The 22251-nt window shown below is 40.5% G+C and overlaps 1 protein-coding gene across 1 annotated transcript in view; it reads left to right on the top strand.

Moving 5' to 3' along the window:
• The window catches only part of Cdc5l (cell division cycle 5 like), a 37181-nt gene extending 15223 nt beyond the window's left edge, over positions 1–21958 (top strand). The window contains exons 9-16 of the mRNA XM_041655319.1: positions 388–536; positions 1681–1843; positions 2740–2904; positions 5536–5616; positions 5911–6153; positions 9771–9968; positions 20639–20851; positions 21533–21958. Coding sequence (XP_041511253.1) covers positions 388–536; positions 1681–1843; positions 2740–2904; positions 5536–5616; positions 5911–6153; positions 9771–9968; positions 20639–20851; positions 21533–21637 — 1317 coding nt within the window. The 3' untranslated portion in view covers positions 21638–21958. The remainder of the gene's footprint in view (positions 1–387; positions 537–1680; positions 1844–2739; positions 2905–5535; positions 5617–5910; positions 6154–9770; positions 9969–20638; positions 20852–21532) is intronic.
• The last annotated feature ends 293 nt before the right edge of the window (positions 21959–22251 follow it).

Here is a 22251-nt window from a genome sequence, read left to right as displayed (position 1 = left end):
ATGGCAGCTGCTCCCTCCTAGTGCATTCTTACCTTCATTTTGCCTTTGATGAACTATAGGGGAGGGAGCTTGTGGGAAGATTTCAGTATGCAGAATATGCAGATTGTCCTGCTTCTCCATCCTAGGTGCTGGGGTTATGGACAGGTGGTGTCCACACCTGGTGACAGTAGCTTATCTTGACATGTAAATTGTATTCAGAACTCCTGATGTGATGTGTTAGGTTGACAAAGGAAGTGCTGAAATCCATTATGGAAGAGTATTCACTTTCTTGGTTTTCATTGATAGAATGTGTAGAAAATTCTGTCTGTGTCAAGGTTTGTGTAATAGGACCAGAGGGAAGGCTCTGCTAGCCTTTCTGAACTATTTTGCACTCTTCTTTTTCTTCAGGAAGCTCAGAACCTCATGGCCTTGACCAATGTGGACACTCCATTGAAAGGTGGGCTTAATACCCCACTGCATGAGAGTGACTTCTCTGGTGTGACCCCACAGCGGCAAGTTGTGCAGACTCCAAACACGGTTCTGTCTACCCCTTTCAGGTATTGTGAATATAGCATGTTTTATATTTTTAGAAAAACTTGAGTCTAAGGACCTGGGTACCATGGCTTTTTTTTTTTTTTTTGAGTAATGTTGAAAATTAAATGGATTAAATAGTGTTCAACTTGTCTTTCTGATGTTTCCTAATTGGGTGTGCCTGGTGTCTTTGGAGGCCGGGAGAGGGTAATGGATTCCACAGAACTGGAGCTAAAGATGGTTGTGAGCCACCATGTGGGTGCTAGAAATTGAACCTGGGTCTTGTCTGCAAGAGCAGTCAGTGCTCTTAACCTCTGAGCTATCTCTCCAGCCCTGGTATTTGTTTTTAGGTGGTAGCTCTGCCCTTTATGGGTTATTTAGGAAAGAAATCCCCACAGTTCATTAGACATCTAAATGACAGCAGATTCTAAATGATTCTTAAGAAGCATTGGAAGCTAGTGTTTGTATAATATTTATTGCTTCCTGTGAGGCTAGAGAGAGCCTAATCTCTATTTTCCTGTGCATATCTTGTCTCTCAAATAGATTGTAAGCTCCTTGGGGGCAGGGACCATGTCTTAAATGATAACACCGCACCTGTTGGGAACGCTGTCTGGCAGTATCATCAATCTGGAACACAGCCAAGATACAGGAAGTAAGCACCCAAAACTAGAAAGGCCTTGAATTATAAGTTGCTCCTGGACTTTATTGTTAAGAGAGTCTAAACTCAGAGCCTGTTTGTTCATACTTAGATGTGACTCTAAAAATGTGGTGTTTGTTTTCTAAACAAAATATAAAGGCCTAAACACTTAAAGTGCACATTTGATGGGAATGAATATGACAGAAAAGCTAAAGACTTAAGGGAGGCAATAAATGATGAGTGTGCTGAGCTGAGGAATCACGGGCCCTTAGTGCCTGGGGCCAGCCTCCCTGCCAGCTGCCTGGCCTCAGTTACCCTGATGCATTAAAGTCGAAAAGTGTTAGGTGGATCTGATACAGGAAGGCAAATACTAGCTATTAGGTTAGAAGCCAGTACAGTACGTGTCAATACTATGTTCACTAGACCAAACTTCTCTCTCAATCTAGAAAATGTACTGAAAGCAAGATAGAGGTTTTGGTGTTTTTATTCCTTATTTTATGCATTTATCATGACTTAGATTTCTGTTTTTCTAGGACTCCTTCTAATGGAGCTGAAGGGCTGACTCCCCGAAGTGGAACAACCCCCAAACCAGTCACTAATGCCACCCCAGGTAGAACTCCACTTAGAGACAAGTTAAACATTAATCCCGAAGATGGAATGGCAGACTACAGTGATCCCTCTTATGTGAAGCAGATGGTAAGTGTCAATTCTATTTTATATTTATATATTCAGTGCTAGGCATTGAACCAGGGACCTTCAGTCTGCTAAGCAAGTGCTCTGTACTGAGAGTCATTTTCAGCCGTAAATTTTAAATTTTTTTATTTTTATGTGCATTAGTGTTTTGCCTGTGTGTATATCTGTGTGAGGGTATTGGATCCCCTGGAATTGGAGTTTGAGACAGTTGTGAACTGCCACGTGGGTGCTCAGAATTGAACCCAGGTTCTCTGGAAGAACAGCCAGTGCCCTTAACCGCTGAGCCATCTCTCCGGGAACCCCATCCCCCCACTTTTTTGTATTATCAAATCAAATGTAGATCCTAACAACTTTTTTCTCTGTCCCTGAAGAGTTAGTTTTGATACATTTTGAAACAGAAAATACACAGTCAAGATTTTGTTTGATCTTGTTTAGGAAGATAAGAGAATAAACAAAACATTTCTGAAGTTGGGGTCATTTTTCTAGAGTCATTACTACTCTTAATTATTTTATTTTTATACATTTGAACATTTTCTTATTTAGCATGTATTCATATGGCATATGTGGTGCACATATACTGTGTTATGTATACATGGGTCAGAAGGACAACTCCTCCCACCGTGTGCATCCTCTGAGTCAGACTCAGATGATCTATTTTGGCAGCAAGCACTTTTACTGGCTGAGCCATCTTACTAGCCCAAGCCACTTGTTTCAGAAACTTTTTTGTTTTATTTTTGAGACTCAAGCTGGTTTTGTGTTTGTGGCAATCCTTCTGCCTCAGCCTCCTGTGTTTTGTACTTATAGGCATGTGCCACCATGCCCTGGTGTTCTGTAAATTCTTACAGAATGTTAGTCAACACTTAATGGTGTGAATTGAGAAGGACCGATTCTTTCTACAGGAAAGAGAATCTCGTGAACATCTCCGTCTAGGGTTGTTGGGCCTTCCTGCGCCTAAGAATGATTTTGAAATTGTACTACCAGAAAATGCTGAGAAAGAGTTGGAAGAACGTGAAATAGATGATACTTACATTGAAGATGCTGCTGATGTGGATGCCCGAAAGCAGGTGAGACTCGTTAGAAAGCATCATCAGTGTGGCCATGTGTATGTTGGTAGGCATTAGACCAGTGGTTCTCAACCTGTGGGTCTTGACCCCTCTAGGAGTCTCATATCAGATATTTATATTACTATTTATAACAGTAGCAAAACTACATTATGAAGTAACAATGAAATAATTTTATGGTTGGGGGTTCTAACCACAAAATGAGGAATTGTATTAAAGGGTCATAGCATTGGGAAAGGTAAGAACCACTGCTTTAGAGGGAGGAATGGTTGTCTGTTTCCAGGTTGCTACTTTGACTTTTTCTTCTATCTTTTTTTTTTTTTTTTTTTTTTTGGTTTTTCGAGACAGGGTTTCTCTGTGGCTTTGTAACCTGTCCTGGAACTAGCTCTGTAGACCAGGCTGGTCTCGAACTCACAGAGATCCGCCTGCCTCTGCCTCCCTAGTGCTGGGATTAAAGGCGTGTACCACCATTGCTTGGCTCTTTTTCTTATATCTTAACAAAATTCTTCAAATTATGTCATTTAACAATAATATGCTCACATGTATGAATGTTTGTGTACTCAAAATACCTTAATGGGTTTTAAGAAATGTTTGTGTGCATGTGTGTTTATGTTTAAACACTGACATTCATTATGCTTTTCTAAGTGACACACAGATTAGCATTTTAAACATTGCTTCAATCTAGTGAAGATGTTAAAGACAAATAAAAATTGGATTCATTTTGAAAGTATTAGGTCAATATAGACTGATAAAAATTAGGTTTGGAAATTGGAGTGTGTCAGAAAATATTACTATCTTACACTGATACAGCGTGCAATTGCTTGCTCATCCACTCATGGTATAGTTTTACTTGCATTTGAAAGGAGAAAATGGCTTTGAGTTAGCTTTCTTTTTTTTCAGAGATTACATGGCCCTTTCATCTGTTCTGTCAACCTTGGTCTCAGGGTGGTTGTGAGAATAGCATCATTGGAGAGCATGCTTTTTTTTCTGTAATGTGCTGCAGTTTTTCTTGCAACAGGGCAGATGTGAGGGTGCAGTGTTTGAGGACTAAACTGTTGGATAAAGCTTTAGTACAGAAACTGCCGTGATGAATGAACTGACCCTGTTGTTAGCTTTGGTACATGGTAAACATCAGGCTCCTACCTGCTCAGGCAAGGAACTTGTGGAAAAGCGTTAGCTCCCACACCTGTTTCTCTATATGTGAAAGAAACACCGAAATTGTGATGAATTGATAGGATGGTTAACCAAACTTAATTGGCATTCCTTTGAGGGTTATCCTTGTTAAAAAACAAAGTGCTTTTTAATGCATATTGTTTTACTGCTGCTGTGTCAGAAATAGGATTGCCAGGTGGTGCCTGCGTGTTCCAGCATTTCATGGAACTGTAGTTAAGGCTTCCTCTGAAGAATACTGAAAACTTGCACTTTGACCAGTGCATTCAGTTAGTTTGCCTTTTGCGTTATTGTAAGCCATATACATTGACATTCACATTAATTGCAGTGTGTATTTGAGCAAAGCATATTACTAGTTCTGAAGTCTAGTGGCAGTCATTGCCAGGCTGTGTGCTGTATCTGTTTCGACTTCCGTTCTTGAAAGGGCTAGTGAAGAGGGAAAACAAACAAAAACAGAGAATCCAGTACTACTGCAGTAGGCTGATCTGGAGAGATGAAGTCTCCTAAGGTTCACAATGGCACCTGATAGTTTTTTTTATAACTTTTCTTTCAAGTAAAACTGCTCTGTTGTTGCCTGGTTTATACCCAAGAGCTGGTCATCAGAGCTAATTACTCAGCCTGTAAATTTCTTTTAAATGGCATCTTTAGATGTAGCCGTTAGATGGTGTACTTTTAGAAGCCTAGAATATAAATACTTCTGTCTTGTTAGACTTGTAGGTGTCCATGTAGCGTTATACAGAGTATTCTGACAGTCAGTCAGTGGTGGCACTTTCACAAAAAGATGTGTGGGGGGTCCTCTACATTGTCACAGATTTCACCCACCAAGATCTACATGCTTCCTCTGATTGTTTGCTTTGTATACTATCATTTAAAAGGAAGAGAACAACTTTTTAAAGTTTCCTCTTGTGTTGATTTCTTCCACATCATTTGGAACTTTGTCATCCCTGGTTATAATCCCAGATGCTTCAGTGCCTGTGGGCTATCGCTGAGGGCAATTGCTGCTTAACTTTACAGGGAACCGTGTGAATGTGGGGAGCAGAGGTGGACACTTTCTGTGTTTGGTTGTTTTGTTCTTGCAGCTACTTCAGTTACATTTACTTGACTTTCTCAGAAGTGGCATGGAGTATTCATGTATTGTCACATCATTGTAACTGGAGGTTAAGGAGCATTGGCTGGCTCTAGCTTTGGGTGAAAGTGAATAGTTGGGTTGTGGGAAATCTCTTTGCTGTTTGTAACTCTCTTTAGACAAGAAAGGTGGTTATGGTGGGCAGAGCCAGGGAGAACACTCAAGTGTACTTCAGTTGTCTTAGTGTCTGATGTCTAATGAGGATGAATAAATTGATTTCCTGGGCTTCGACATTACCTCTTTACATCCTTACACAGATTTCAATAGCTTAAGCTTTTGGAAATGTTTGATGTTAGCTGCTGCATAGCTCCAGTAATGGACATAAATTCCCTTTTCAGGCCTTACGAGATGCTGAGCGTGTGAAGGAAATGAAGCGAATGCACAAAGCTGTTCAGAAGGATCTACCAAGGCCATCTGAAGTAAGTGAAATCTCTGATTTAGGAAGTTATTTTCTTTATATGGTATTAGTGCTTATTTATCTCAATCATAAAGACTATCACAAAGTTTCATCTGCTTTCTGGAATATAGTACACAGTAGTTCTCAAAATCAGTTTTGAAAACATTGCGCTAATACCACTTTGAATTTAGAAGTGGGAGGGATGTAAAAGTGAGGAGAAATTACTCTTGAAAATAGGAAATTGCTATTTAGTTCATGCTATTAAAGCAGGCACATATAGATATGTCTGATAATTTTACTTGTTTTAAAATTTTAGGTAAATGAAACTATTTTAAGACCTTTAAATGTAGAACCACCTCTAACAGATTTACAGAAAAGCGAAGAATTGATCAAAAAAGAAATGATTACTATGCTTCATTATGATCTTCTACATCACCCCTATGAACCATCTGGGAATAAAAAAGGAAAAACTGCTGGATTTGCTACCAACAATTCTGAGCACATTACCTATCTTGAGCATAGTCCTTATGAAAAGTTCTCCAAAGAAGAACTGAAAAAGGTAGGGTTGAACAGAAACATCTACATGGTGAGATTTAAGCACTTGTTAGTTTAGATGCTGTGTGTCACAAAGTCCGAACTTATATGGCTACATTGTTGCATCTCAGAAACAAAGGTAGTATGGCTAGGGGGTAAATGTCATGTGATATCTTTGCTAAGGATTTGTTGTTTTTCTTTTTGTCTGTGTGTGGTGTGTGTTTGTGTGTGTGTGTGTGGGGGGGGGGATGCTTGAGCCTGTGTTCATGTGCAGAGGCCAGAGGAGGAGTCATCCTCTGTTGCTCTCTACCTTATTTTTGAAACAGGATCTCCCTTACCAGACTTGAGGCTTGTCATTTTGGGGTTACAGGGGTACACTATTGCATCCAGCTTATATGGGTGCTGGAGTTCCAGACTCAGTACCTTGTGCTTGTACAACAAGTATTTTGCTTACTGAGCTGTTTTCCTAGCCTCCAGGATATGTTTTAAACACCCTCTTTGCTATTAGTTTTAGAAGCTTTGGTGGCAAGGTAGTTTTGATTTATGGATGTTACTTGCATGGTTAACAGGTTGGTTTTTTTTATTATTAACATTTTCCTGTGCTAAAATCTGCCTTTGAATTCTTTTAATACGTAAGTGTTATTTAAACTAATACCAAAGGCATGAATTTCTATTTTATATAATAAGTAATCAGTTTCTAGTTGGAAGCAGTAATGGTTTGATTATCCCTTCTACAACTCCTGTTGAGATTACCATTGTAGCAGTATTGAGATGTGGGGCTTTAAGAAGTGATTAGTTCTTGAGGGCTCCATCCTCATAAATGGGTTAGTTGTTCCTGGAATGAGCTAGTTCTTTCGTGAGTGATGCTCTCTGTCACTTTGTGATTCAGTAAGAAGGTCCTCACTGGATATGATCCTTGATCTTGTACTGCCTGGCCTTCAAATTACCCTGGAATAGCGGTGGAAAATAGTCTGAAACAGGAAAAAGCACTGGCCCACGTCCTTCTTCTTCCACCATGCAGCGTTGAAGGCAGTGACAGATAGGGAATAGGCTACACTTGATGCACTGCAAGATTCTTTCCTCTCTCATCTCCTGGATACTCCTTTCTGCCCCATCTCAGTTCTTTTTTTAGTTTTCTTTGTTACATAAGCAACATATACTAAGAGTTTTTAGACAGTGAAGGGAGGAAGATCTAAGAAGAGCTAAGAACAACTGGCACTGAGTTCTGTGTGATTTTGAGTTACTTCTTTTTAGTCAAGTTGTACAGGGCAGTGCCATCTCATTGTTGGCACGGGATTGAGAATTGGACTCCAGAATCAGTACTTGCTGTTGCCTTTTTTTCAGAGTGAAAATAGGAGAAAAGAAATTTAGGAAATAAATTTTGCAAAATTTATTGCACATTTGGACATGTAAAGTAAGGTTGCTTTTTAAGGTTCTTCCTATAGGGAATAAACTTGAATATAAGGTTTGAAAGTAATAATTCTAATTACTTTGGGATTGTTTGAAACAAATAATACTATACATTCTATCTGCTTTTATCCCTTTTTGTTCTACAAAGAGTTTAGAGCAGCTGTCTGTTTAGCAGATTCCTTTGTTCTTTTTCCAGACAGGGTCTCTCTGTGTGGCCCTGGCTGTGTCTTGACTTACTCTGTAGATCAGGCTGGCCTCGAACTCAGTTCTGCCTGCCTCTGCCTCTCAGGTGCTGGGATTAAAGGTGTTCGCCACCATGCCTGGCTTTTTTTGTAAGATTTACTTTTTATATGTATGGGTGTTTTGCCTGCATGTGTGTCTGTATACCACATGTGGGCAATGCCTGTGAAAGCCAGAAGAGGTTATGGGATCCCTTGGAACTAGAGTTGAAGATGGTTGTGAGCCACCCTGAGGGTGCTGGGAACCAAACCCAGGTCCTCTGAAAGAGCAGTAAGTGCTCCCAAGCACTGAGTCATTTCTCCAGCCCCTGGAAATTCTTTAAGTTAAACATATATTTATTCAGTTTTTAAACTACATTAATTTTTAATTGTGTCTGCATATGAGTGGACACGTGCCATGGTTCATACGTAGAGGTCAGAGGACAGCTTAGTGTGAGTCGTTTCTCCTCTTCCACTACGTTGGAATAGTTAATGAACTCAGGTTGTCTGGTTTGGTTTTGCCCTTTTTTGATTGTCAGGTTTATTAATGCCCTGCTGAACTGTCTTGTAGCCCAGAGTCTTTATCCTGATTCTTTAAAGATAACTCTCATGGCAAAAGCTGAACTTGTAGAATTTTTATTGTGTATAATATCTGAATAAAATGTACTTTGTCTACTGTGAGTTCCAGAATGTCACTAAGGAAAGCTGCGATTGAACCTGGCCTGTCCAGTTCCTTCTCTCTCATTCTGCCACCTTAAACTTTTTCTTTAGTAGAGAAATCAAACTGATGTAGTTCCATTATCTACTTATGCCTTCAGTCTTACTCTTTGGATACAGAGATGTTTCTTAGAATGAGAAGAAGGCTTGTGCCAAAAATGCTTGGGTTCTCTCTTCATCTTGGGATGGAGTTTCTGTAAGGCAGTGTTTGGTGCCCTTGGCTTAGATTCTGCTTCATCTGATTATTTGTGGTATGGTCTTAGACAAGAGCCCTAGTTTCATCATCTTTAAACTAAAGTCAATATTTTCTAGTTTGTGTCTAGAATTTTTTTTTTTAAAGAGAAACTCAGTAATTACTATGTAGTTTTGGCCACTTTGAAACTTGCTATGTAGACCAGACTAGCTTTGAATTCCCAGAGATCCACCTGCTTCACACCTGGCATGGTGAAGACTTTTGGAGGTAATGAAGTTGTACTGTTGAACTGAGTTTCTGGCCCATAGTAACTGGAGCGTACCTAAGATGTGTTGCTGTTATGTCGAGTAACAATAGATGTTTTACTCTTGGAGAACCATGCTTGACTTTTGAAAATCAGTTTGTATCTTAGAGCCCTTAGAGCCTTCTCTCTGTGTGTGCTTGTATGTGCCCATGCGCATGTCTACAGAAGACATGAAGTATCTTTCTCCACCACTCTCTGCCCTATGTCCTTGAGACATAGGATGTATCCTATACTGTCTTTCACTGAACCAGGAGTTTTCTGTTTTGACTGGGCTGCCTGACACATATGGTTATGTCTGATCTTTTCTTCAAGAAACAAAACAAAGCAAGCCTGGGTTGGAGATGATAACTCAGTGGTTATATGCATTGGCCATTCTTCCCGAAGTCCTGGTTCAATAACTGGCACCCACTTACGAGTGTCTATAATACCAATCCCTGGGGATCCTATGCTCTCTTCTGGCCTCTGAAGGCACTGTATGCATGTGATTCACAGATACCCATGCAGGAAAACACCCATACACATGAAAAGAACAACAACAAAAAAAAACCCCTCAAAACATGGGTACTAGGGATTTGAACTCAGGCCTTCAAGCTTGCAAAGCAGGTACTTACCACTGAGACATCTCCATAGTCCCTACTTAGATGCTTCTTAATCTATTTAGCTTGGGTATTGTCCATCCCGTTCTAGAAAATGACCAACTAAACCTTGCCATTGGTTTAAGGAAGAAGGAAAATAAACTAGTCTTAAGCTTTGTGGTGGTGGAAATTGTATGCTTCAACTTACATTATTACTGTAAACAGGCCCAGGATGTTCTGATACAAGAGATGGAAGTGGTAAAACAAGGAATGAGCCACGGAGAACTTTCCAGTGAAGCTTACAACCAGGTGTGGGAAGAATGCTACAGTCAAGTCCTGTATCTTCCTGGTCAGAGTCGATACACAAGGGCTAATCTTGCTAGCAAAAAGGACAGAATAGAATCTCTTGAAAAGAGACTAGAGGTTGGTATCCATTTATTTATATATTTAATATTTTATTATTATTGTGTGTATATGTGCATGATATGTATGTGGGTGCTGAAGCTTCAGTGGAGGCAAAGGAAAGCTTTGTCTCTGAGTAAGTTCTCTCATTCCCTTCTAAGTGGGGTCTGCCTTGGGTTCAGGTTGCCATGATTGCACTGAAAGCCATTCCATTGCTTCTAGTATCCCTTTAAAAGTCTAGATGTATCTAAATTGAAATTGTGAACCAAGTAATACCTGTGGTGACTTCAGTGAACTTGGCCCAGGCAGCTGATTACTCGGGTATTCTTGACAGTTTCACTGTCAGTCAGAACCTTTTGCACAGGCAGAAGAAGTTACTAAAGTGATGCTGGTTGCTGAAGACAGTTTAGGTCAGTGAGATCACAGCAGTGGGAGTTTGAGCCTGTAGCCCAGAGAGCATTTACAGACCTTCAGTAGATTTTTGTGTATCCTGATATCCAGAGTTAGAGTGGAGCTGTTCTGTAGACAGTGGCTTCTGTGATCTCCTGTGTCTGTAAAACATGAAGCCTTTTAACAGCAGTTCATGGCATGTGGTTTCTTAATATAATGTGCATATTTTGAATTCCAGAATATCTGTAGATAATTTACAGTGGCATGTAAACTGTGGTTCACAGCCCACCAGGCTACTTTGTGGGGGGGGGTCTTTATTATTATTATTTTTTTAATTTTGAGACAGGGTCTTACTATGTAACTTTGTCTGACCCTGGAACTTACTGGGTAGCCCAGGCTGGGCTGAAACTCAGACATTTACCTGTGTCTGCCTCCCAAGTGCTGGGGTTGAAGGTGTGTACTGTACCATTATACCCTGCATGCCTTGTGGGTTCTTAATGGTGGTTTTAGAGATATCTCTGAAGCCATGATGGGATGGGAAGGAAAAATGGATTTTTTTAGATTATTGGGTACAGAAAATGGCCTCAGATTCCTCTTTCATGTGATTGTCAGTTTTTCTTTACAGAAATCAAATTTGAGAGTATTTTTGTTAAGGCCTAGATCCATATACTAGAATTACTTGGGGTGGTTGGGACTGTGTGGAACCAGAGGAACGAACGGGAAAAAACAGTATCTTTTAATTTGAACATCTTAATTTAACCTTTACAACCACATGTATAAGACACCTATGGTCATGCCTGTTGAATTAGGAAATTAGTCTTTCTAAAGTAATTCTTGCAATGCCAGGGCCATTGAGTGTTGTAGTTTTATAGCTTCCAGCAGGTGGTACTGTTGCTCTGTTTTAATTCATAGTTAAAAATTCTTGGAGACAGAACATGAGCGGTTAAATTGTAGGTTATACTTTGTGTTGTGCAGGCTTTAGTTTCTTGTAAATGATAGGCAGTGTAATCCTGATCTGAGGCCAGCTTTGTAATTGATTGGTAGGCTGTTTGGAATGCTTCCTTGTAACATTTATATATAAATACTTCAATCTCTCACTTAGTTTGAAAATCTTCTCATTTTGAGGTGGGCAAACTTTTTCTGCTGCAAATGACAAGGACATTTTGTACTGTTTAGAAAAAAAATTTCCCCCTGAATCTCATTTACTCTGTTGAGGTACCACCAAACTTCGCGACAGCAAATAAAAGTTTCAGAGTGAGTGGTGCTTTAAAGTGCCGTAAAAATAAAAAAATAAAGTACCGTAATTCTTACTTCTCTGTCAAATCAGTCTGTTGAATTCTGAAGGGAAAAGTACAAAAAGAGCCTCTGCTAACTCCGTTGGAGATTTATTTGGGTCGTTTATGAGCAGTCATTAAAAACATGTGGTTCTCTTTGTTCAGTTCAGTACCAGGAACTGAAATCTTCCGTTGAACTATTTTTGTTGAAGGGTTGGTGATTTTGGAAGAATATTAGTAAAACAGCCTGAGTAATTTTTCTCTTACTCCTGGTTAATTTGGCTCATTGTTAGCCCAGCTAGTTACTTTTAAGGAATATTTAATATAAATCCTTCAATTGGTAAACTCTTATTATTTCAAAAGAGAGTTTATTAAATCTTCAGAAAGAAGCAACTCAGAGATCCACATAAACAAAGCTTCCATCTTTTATATCCTTCGGTAATTCACAGATTTCTCAAAGCTTCAGAAGACACAGTTGTATTGGTTTGAAATACAAAGTTATAAACATTGTTCGGAATTTGTAGTGGGAGGGATGGTGTAGTTAGATGGTGTAAACTAACTGCTAAGCCTTCACTGAGACTCAGGGAGGTGAGCGTTCTGTGTAAGCACAGTGTTCTGTGGCTGCTAGTGTTTGACTTTTGCAGCCTTGAATTTTGGAATAGTGATTCCAAATTGTTGCCCCATCTCAAGCCCATCAGGCAAGATGACATCAAAAGTTGTCATGGCTGATATTTCCTAATTATACTAAAAAATAAGTTCTAAAGTTTATACTGTGGGTAGTTTTTGAGCCACACTCATGATTAATATTTGGATCTTAGCATTTAAATAAAAATTTAGTAAGATACTTAAAACTAATAGAGAACCATCTCACTTGATACGGAATGTGGTTGAGTGTGTTGGTGCACTGCAGGGCCTGTTAAACGCACACACTGTAGTTACAGATCAGAAGTGGTAAAGACTTTTGGACTGTAACCAAATGCAGGGATTCCATTCTGCTTTGGAGGCAGAATTAACTAGAACCTCGTTAGACATTTGTTTGTAAAGGCGCAAGCAGAAATGAGAGCCCAGGAAAGTTGTGCAAGCCCAGCTTATAGAAGGCATTTTCGCATGCAGCAGAAAGTCCTGTGCTTGGGCCATTATACACTCCTTTGGGAGATTAGAGCTTTGTTGTTTCTAGTGATTCCTCCAGAGTAACTGAGCGGCTCAGTTTCTGTTGCGAGCATAACTCTTAGAAAACAAGGGATGGCTGTCATTCATTGTAGAACAAACTTCATCAGACTGTTAAAAATAAAATAATTTCCCCGTATTTACTCATGCATTTAGTGAGTATTACCAGATACCGCTGTGTTCCGGTCATTGCTGTAGGCTGAACACAGCAGCTCTGTGGGCTTCAGTTATCTGGAAAATGCTAGTAGAGGGCCTCATTTTTGGGTGATGCTAGGCGCTGAGTCATTTCTGTATTTGGGAAGTGCAAAGAGAATCCGAAGTGTTCTAATTTGTTTCCACTTCAAGTGGAAATAGGAAATCATCTGAAGACATAATTAGTTTGAATGAAGCAATTTCCAGTAGGTGCAGAAGCAAAATGAAAAGTCTGAATTTAGGTCCTGCCATTAAGTTTAATAGTATTTGAGATCATAACTAAATTGCTGTATTGAGGAAGCTTGGCTGAAAAGTGGATTTTGTCATGTTAGTTATAAAAATGGAAAGGCTTTCCTCAGAGGTAGAAACCGGGCCCAGTGGGGACACTGTTCTCCATATGTTATTGGCACAGTCAATGTAGTCAAGAAATATTATGTAATGTTGACTTCTTGGAAATAAGTGGCTTAAAGAACACAGATAGCAATTTAAAGGCCTTTCTCAGTGTATTTGTAAAACTCTGCCAAGGACCCCGACTTTCCTGAGGGTTATATTTCAGCAGAACTGGCTGTACCGTGAATCCCATCTTTCAGTGCTTTTCATTATAAAGGCAGGTATTTTAACATGGGGAAAAATGTGCTTCATACTTCAGAGCAAAAACTTAGGCTAAGGATTAAGTTGGTGGGCAGTGCTGGATGGAGAAGTCTGCTGGAAATGCCTCTGTAACTGTTTCTGTTCTCCTGAGGCTGGCACAGCTGGAAGAGGTGCCATGAGGTGCAGAGTAGGGCTCTTCAGTCCTTTGTAATTCTCCTTCCCATATTCTGCTGTCATGCCCTTCGGGGCACAGGCAGATTTTTTAGTTGCCTTTCTGACAAGAACTCAGATCAGAGCTGGACGCCTCAGGTCAGAGATTGAGCAGCAGAGCCGTTTTAGTCCTCCTTGGCATGACCTGAATTCATTACAGGTTGTGTTTCACTTCCTAATCTATGCATGTTCTGTGTTGCTCTACCTTATGGTAGCTTACTTCACTAGAATGTAGTCTGATGCCTGCCAAGTCTGATGGATGCTGACTGTAATCATTTACTTGGACCTGCATATCCATCAGTAGAAGGGAGGATCTCTGGAAAAACTTGATGCTATTCAGGAGTATGGTGATGAGAGGAGAGGCACTCTTGACTTGTCTGTGAGTGTTATTGTGACTGAACTGCATCCTCACTGTGACAGAATCATTTAGCTGAGTGATAGACTGGGTAGAGAGCTGCCGTCCACTGTGTGTTTATTTTGGGTGTCCCTAAATCTCTTTTTATATAAGGATATATTCTGGCCCTTAAGCAAGTTTCAGTGAAGGATGCTCTGAATGCCTCTGAACCTCACTGGAATGGACTTAAACTGCAGACACTACTGGAGACCCAAGGAGAATATGTTTATTTTGGAATTACTTAAGCTTAGTAACCTTAACAAACTCAGTGAGCTTGAAAGTAACAATTACACTTTTATAAGTCCCATACAGCTCCCTTTGTAATGACCCGAGGAAACACTTACGGTCCACTGATTCATCTCCTGGGGACCATCAGTTTTCCATTGGTCTCTGGCCAGTCTTTTTTAGACAGTTTCTCTTCTATGCCCTTAAAAATAACACTTCTAGACGTTTTTCTAAAAATAATACCTGTGCTTCGTAGAAAATTGGAGAGAATTAGAAAAACTACAGAAGAAACTTACTATTCATAAGCCAGCTCTCTAGACGTGTAGTCACTTAAGACTTTGTAGAGTACGCACGTGTGCACACATACACTTTCCTTATGTTTAAAAAATTTTTATTTTATGGTTTGTGTGCAAGCATGCACACGGGTACATGCACACCCACCTGATTGTTTGTGTATATGTGTGCCTCGTGTGTGCCACGTGTGTGCCTCGTGTGTGCCTCGTGGCCCTGGAGACTAGAAGAGGGTGTTGGATCCCCGGGAACTGGAGTTACAGATTGTTAGCTTCCTTGTAGGTGCTGGGAACCAAACTGGGGTCTTCTGCAAGAGCAGTACTGTCTCTCCAGCAGTACCCGCAACCTTTCAGTGTGTAAACTCAGTATGCAAAGGAAAGGAAAGTTTTAAAACTAAGTTGAAATTATGTGCCATGTTTTTCATAGTGCAAATAGAAATTTCACCATTTAAACTCTACGGGAAAGCGTAGCTTTTGTAACATTTGGATAAACACCGATTATGTTTGCTACTGCTTAAAAAGTTGTGAAATATAACCATTTAATCCTGTGAACCATCTCAGAGGTATTTTCTATAGTTTTATAGCTTGTGTAGAATAAAAGAATTAGAAATATTAATAGCTTCATTCAAGCATTGAAATCTTGTTATGTGGGGGACATACAAGTTCATGTCTTGTTTATGTGTCTGGAATTTTTTTCTTTTTTAAGGGAGTTGTCTGGTGGCATCAAGCCACTCACTTTCCCAGTGTGAATTTCTTCAGGGATGTTTGTATTTGAGCCCAGAGGACATCTGGTTTATTAACATTGTGCTCAAGTGCAGGCCAGTTAGATAGTGAGAATGCTGAGGGGGCAGGCTGACTAGAGGGTAGCCTATTCATATTCGTCTTCGTGTTGTTGGTACTGGGGATTGATTAAACCTAGAGCCTTAGGCGTGCTAGGCAGATGCTCTGCCACAGCTACATCTCCAGCCTTTTACTTTTTGAGACAGGGTCTCTCTGAATTACTCAGGCTGACTTTAGATTTAGAATACTTTCCTGAAGTTTGACGGGCCTGCACTCCATGTTTGTTTTTCCTAGGGAGCCTGCATGGTGGTTTGTGTAGAGGAGGCACCTTCTCACAGGTGGAAGCCTGGCCCACTTGCACATGTGATCCTAATTGGCTATGTAAGATGCAGACCTCAAGGACAAAGATCGTTATTTACTTGGGCTTTTCTTGTCTTGAGTAATTTGTACACGTGCAGTTTCTGACATATATCCGTCAGACAGCCCACCACCAAATTCAGAACTCAGGTGAAAGAAAATGAACTTCACCTGAGTTCTGGAGCTAGGGCGTGAGGTTAAAAAGCGAGGCATCAATAGAGTGCGTCTCCCCTGCTCCTGCTGCATGCCGGCTTAGTGCCCCTTATCCACGACTGTTAAGAACCTGCAGAGTGTGGAGCCTCTGCATGTGCATAGTGAGAAGCCTTGGGATGGCTTCAGTGAGTTTCTTATATTCCTTATGCAAATAGCATGAGGGTAATTTTATTTTTTAAATTTTTATAATATGGCATTTTAAATAATTTTGTGACCTGTCAAATGAGGTTAAATGTATCCGCTTGAGGTAAATGTCAGTGCCCAGTACTTGTTAGATTTTAGAATATTTTACATTTCATATTTTCAGATAGAAGATGTTTATCCTTTAAAAATAATTAAATAGTACTAAAACGTTTGTTTGTTTGTTTGTTTGTTTTGGTTTTTCTCGGACAGAGTTTCTCTGTGTAACCCTGGCTGTCCTGGAACTTCCTCTGTATACCAGGCTGGCTGCAAAATGTAAGACTGGTCTGCTTCTGCCTCCTGAGTGCTGGTATTAAAGGCAAAGGTGTAAAGGTGTGCACCATCACTGCCTGTCAGCTTTTGTGTTTTTATATATGTGTCAGTGTATGTGTACATGTATGGGTGCCCACAGAGGCCAGAATAGGGTTGCAGGTAGACGTGAGCCCCTAAGTGGGTGCTGAGAACCAAACTCAGGTGCTCTGAATCTGAAGCAGCATCAATAGCTTTTTAACTGTTGAGCCATTTTTTCAGCCCCCTTGAATGGCAGGTTTTGAAAGATGTTGATGAGTGACCTTTTTTTTCTTTTCTTTTTTTTTTTAAATATAGTGACTCACTGTGTAGGCCTGGCTGGCTTAGAACACTTTGTCCGTAAAATCACAAATGTCCACCTGCTTCTGTGTGCCGTCACATTTGGCAGTGTAATCATCTTTAAGATGTAATGGTTTGGCTGGGCAGTGGTGGCACACGCCTGGAATCCCAGCACTCAGGAGGCAGAAGCAGGCCGATCTCTGAGTTCGAGGCCTGCCTGGTCTACAAGAGCTAGTTCTAGGACAGACTCCAGAGAAACCCCATCTTGAAAAGCAAAAAACAAACAAAAAAGATGTAGTGGTTTGAAAGCCTACTACCCTTCCCCTTTTAGAAGAACATGGTAAATCAGCTATAGGAGGGTGTGTTATTTCTTTAAGCCAGTATTCTGTCATTCAAAATTGTAGTAATTAGGGCGGCGGCGGGGCTGCGTCCCCAACACCCCGGCCGCCTGCCCAGCTAGCTTATGCCCCGAAATAATTACACGGACACTGTATTCTTTTAAACACTGCTTGGCCCTGTAGCCCTAGCCCTTACTGGCTAATTCTGTTATCCCGATCAACCCATCTCTAATAATCGGTGAGCACCGGTCTTACCGGGAAAGGTTCAGCATGTCTAACCTGGCGGCTTGCTTCATGGCGTGTATCTGCCCAGGAGCCGGGAGCATGGCGTCTCTCTCAGGCATCTGCTCCCAGGAGGAGAGCAGAGCTGTGGAGTCTGACCTCACTTCCTCTTCCTCCCAGCCTTCTGTTCTGTTTACTCCACCCAGAGGGCCAAGCAGTTTCTTTATTGGCCAATGACCTTCCTCCATCACAAAATAAATTTCATTAAGTCTAATTTAAAAAAATTAACTTAGCATCCAGAGTAGTGAACTTTATTATGACAATTATACACGTATGTCAGTGTATATAATAATTAGATAACAGGTGTCTGATAGCTATCTTTCATTTTTATGTCTGATGACTATATTTATAGTTAGTGACAATAATCTTTTTCTTGTGTTTCAGTTTATTTTATCTAAACTTGTAGTTAAGCCAGAAGATTTTTATAAAACTTGAGGTGAATGAAGTGTAATTGTTGGCAATAACTAACTGGAAACTAACAACTTTGAAGTTTTAAAGTCTCTGGTGGTTTGGGAATAATAAACAGCTGAACTATATGAGTGAGGTAATTCCCAGAGACAGGGGACTCAGTGCTAAATGTACTACGATGGCTAATTAAATGGTTTCTGCACACAGGTATTAAGCTGTTAACCAGGCTGGAAACTGAGTATCTATGGAGTGTGGTCAATGTAAAGCTAATTGAAATATCTTAACCAATGAAAATGTTAATTTGTATAACTAATTTTTAAGACACACTGCACTAACTTGAAATTTGATGCTTTTAAGGATTTTTGAGTATGTATTGAAACCCACGTGTGAGTGAAGTCTTATATGGGTATTAGATCGTGTTGCATTACTGTACAGACCTTGATGTAGCTGTGGAGTTCATTGCTCAGCTCCTGTGGAAGGAGGACTGTTTAGTGGGTGTGGCTGAGAAGACAGTTGATACTAGTTCTCTGCTGATCCCAGCTGGATCCATTCTCCATCCTGACTACTACTCATTAGAACTTTCTGGGGACTTGGGAGACAGTGGTCTGAGATCATTGAATCAGAATCTGGAGCTGGTCAATTTGAAAAGCTTCACAAATAATTAGAAGTGTAGCCATGGTCGAAACCACTAGTTAAAAAAGATCTGCTCCAAGAATGCTTGACTTGGGGAGAGGAAGTGTAAAATACTGTCTCTCTCCTTGACTGTGTTGTGAGACAAAATTACCAGAAGCTTTAATTTTTTTAAATTTTTTTTTTTTGATTTTTCGAGGGATTCTGTGTGTGGGTATGTGCATTTGAATGCAGGTGCCTACAGGAGCCAAAGGCACTGGGTACCCCAGAGCTGGGATTAGAGGAGGTTGTGAGCTAACTTGGGTGCTGGGTTATTTGCTCCAGGCCTATGAGGATAGTTTTTTAAAACTATTTCTTCTTAATGGACAGGGGAGGTTCTTCTGTTATATGGAGAAGAACTAATGGTGAGGATTGTTTCTCACTTGGGAATAATCTTTCCATGGTTAGGACACTCTTTAAGATGTAAATCTCACAGCCCAGACAGCTTCCTGAGGGTAAACAGATGGCTGTTTCTCCTGTATTCACAGAGCTGTGTAGATGCCACTACGGTTACCTTTAGGACGTTTCCTCACCCAGGAAGAAACCCTGTACCTGTGGCAGTCCCTCCGTTTTCTTAACTTGTGCAGCTGTAGACAGCACTAGTTGCTTTTCATGCTGTAGATTTATCCATTCTTGGTACTTTATGGAAGTGAAATCATGTAATGTGTTGACATTTGTGATTGACTGCTTTTGCTAAACATCGAGTCTTGCAAGTTTACTGAGTTGTAGCATGTTCTAGTACTTCCCTGCTCATTTTATGGCTGGGTGCTGCTCCGTAGTGTACGTAAGAGCTCATTTTGTTTACCATGTACAGTAGGTAGATGATGGGGTTCTGAATAGTGTTATGAACATGGTGTATATGTTTTTTTGCCATGGCATGTCTTCACTTGGGTTATATGCTGGGAAGAAAATTGCTGGTTCATTGTACTCAGGAACCCTTCACCTTGTTTGAACTTCATGGTTAGAAAATCTTCTCTTTAAGTCAAAGAAGTACCAAAACTCCATGTTCTGATAACACTGCATTGTAGTACAGAGGTCCAGTATATGGCATTTGATATGGTGGTTTGCAGAAGGCACATTGCTCACTTAAAGAAAGCACAGATGTTCTCTGCTTTTTTTCACCCCTCAGGACATCCACATTGTCTTTTGTTGAAGTTGGAATTTAAAGTTTTTTAAGTTGTTCCCTCATCCCTTTAATGATTAGAAAGGATGAAATGTTTGGACTCTTCATATCTATAAAGCATTCATTGTAATTAGAGCTCACAGTTGTTGATTGCTTATTCTCTGCCAGGTTCTGGGTGTCTTGAGAGCATATACATACATTATCTACTTTAAGTTTCATAGTTAACTGTCAGCAGTGACTGCCATTTTACTAAGCTGATGGGAAAATGAAGGCAAAGAGGCCAGATAGTTTGCTCCATCATCACAACAGCTGGGTGGCATGCTGGGTAGTCCCAGTGGTTCTTACCCACATTCATGCTGCCTGCCCCACCAGTAGTTGGTCCTCTTGGCAGATGTCATGCTGTGGAACTTGCTTGATTTACTAACCACTAGAGTAAAATAAGGAACAACAGCAGTTTACATGGGTTCAAGTCAGTTGCAGAAGCATAAAAACTTGTATAAAATGTTGAAAGAATGATGGGTTTAAAGGAGCTTCATTTAAAGTAGTTTTAGCTCCACCTAATGTCCCAAGGTACATACATGTACCTACTCCAGTGACTTACTTGACTCTTGACTTCCAATAAAATAAGCAGGGGGTAAGTGGGTATATAAAAATACTTTTCCAGTGGGCCTTCTGTACGTGAGAGGAATATTATTCAGTATAAAAGGCGAACAGACGTGTGGTTCTGAAGTGAATTTTGAGACGTAAAAGAAGACAGTGGCCAGGTGGCAGGCTAGAGTGACTGTGGATGAGTGGTCACAGACATGATGCACAAGGTAGACAGCATTTCCCTGCTCCAAAGCTAGTCTGCTTTGGGATTGAATTGTGGGTGAAGTTACGGAGTGTTTGGGTGTAAGGTAATTCCTGTTGAGGCCAATTTTGTGTTTATATCAGTGTTGTTGTTATTCTGTCCTGTTATTTAATAATCTGCCCTTTTCATGTATATTGATGTGATTCTCCACTCCCTCCCCAATTCCCCAGATAAACAGAGGTCATATGACAACAGAAGCCAAGAGAGCTGCAAAGATGGAAAAGAAGATGAAAATTCTGCTTGGCGGTTACCAGTCTCGTGCTATGGGGCTCATGAAACAGTTGAACGACCTATGGGACCAAATTGAACAGGCTCACTTGGAGCTGCGCACTTTTGAAGAACTCAAGAAACACGAAGACTCTGCTATTCCCCGGAGGCTAGAGGTAACTCCATGTGTTGTCTCATTGCTCAAAAGGAGAGCTGTGGAGATTTGCTCAACCTCCCCTTTTTCCTCCTCCTGGCAGGTTATCTCTGAAGTTGGTCCTTGCAAGCACTGGGTTTTGAGTCTGTAGTCTAGACCTGTCTGTGTGTAGATGGTAACAAACAAGTGATTGCTGTTGGAAAGGCTTTTCTCATTCTGTTGTTTTCAAGGATAGATAAGTAAATCTTGTAACTAGTTCCCCTGAAACTTAGTGACTTGCTATTTATGTGGCTCTGGGGAAACTAAAGCAGCTTCCTTTTAATTTTGGGATTGAAGATGCTGAGAGCCTAAGCTGCTCATTCCAGGACATCCCATCCTTTGGCCACATTGGGTTTAGATTGAACTCCTTCGTGTGCACTCTTGCCCCTGCCCCTCCAGGGCAGTCAGGGCTATCTGCATTGTGTTGAGTATTGAGAAGACTGTAGTGACTTGTTTATTGGGATAACAGCAGTGGTTGTATAAGATGGTAATCACGTGACCAGAGCAAAGAATGACTGCGGTGTTCATTTCATAGCAAAGATATCAACCGCGTCTCTGGGAAATATATCCTTTTTGAGACCTGTGAGCTAACCAGCTATTTGTAAGATAGATGAACGTAAGTAGATTAGGTTTGATATAACAGGAATGTTGTTTTCTCTTTAAGTGTCTAAAAGAAGACGTGCAGCGGCAACAGGAACGAGAGAAAGAGCTTCAGCAGAGGTACGCAGATTTGATGATGGAGAAAGAGACTTTACAGGCAAAGTTCTGAAGCACAGCGGATGCTCTGCCACAGAAGAACTAGTTGCTGGTTTCATACTCTGCAAGCCTGAAACTTACGTTTCTCTTCATTGACAAATTTACCCAGCACCTGTGGTTTCTCAATTGTTTGTTTTGAATGATACCGATCTTGCGCGTTCCGTGTTACAGACTTGGACTCCAGGATAATGAGGGTTTAAGTTATCCAGACGCTCATTCTTTGCCAGTGTCATATTTGCAAAATTTCGTAGTTTAGGCCTTTAATTTAAAAAGCCTGACTTCAAATACTGCCTGTGAGTAAACCCTTGAATAAAAAGAACATGTGAAAAACTGAGAGCGTAGCCTCTGCTTGAAGTAATTAGATACTTAGGGTGCCCACAAGCCTCCAGCTGTACTTCTGTGTGCCATACTTAATGAGCACCTCTGGGCAAACTGAACGGTGATCGACTCGGTGTAAGTCCTTAGGAAGCAATCCTTTGTGGTTCTCTCTTCACTGGCAAGATGGACGGGCTTGGTAAAACCTAACATTTTCCCCCCAAGTATCACGTTAGGGAATGTTTCTTTTCTGTTGGTTACTGACATGAAAATTTGTGGATTATAACTTGAAAGATTTGCCTTTTTTACTTC

This window comes from Microtus oregoni, unplaced genomic scaffold (assembly GCF_018167655.1).
Source record: "Microtus oregoni isolate MIOR12 unplaced genomic scaffold, Mior012 000007F_ref0000211, whole genome shotgun sequence".
Lineage (NCBI taxonomy): Eukaryota > Metazoa > Chordata > Mammalia > Rodentia > Cricetidae > Microtus > Microtus oregoni.
This window is presented reverse-complemented; position numbering and strand designations above follow the sequence as displayed.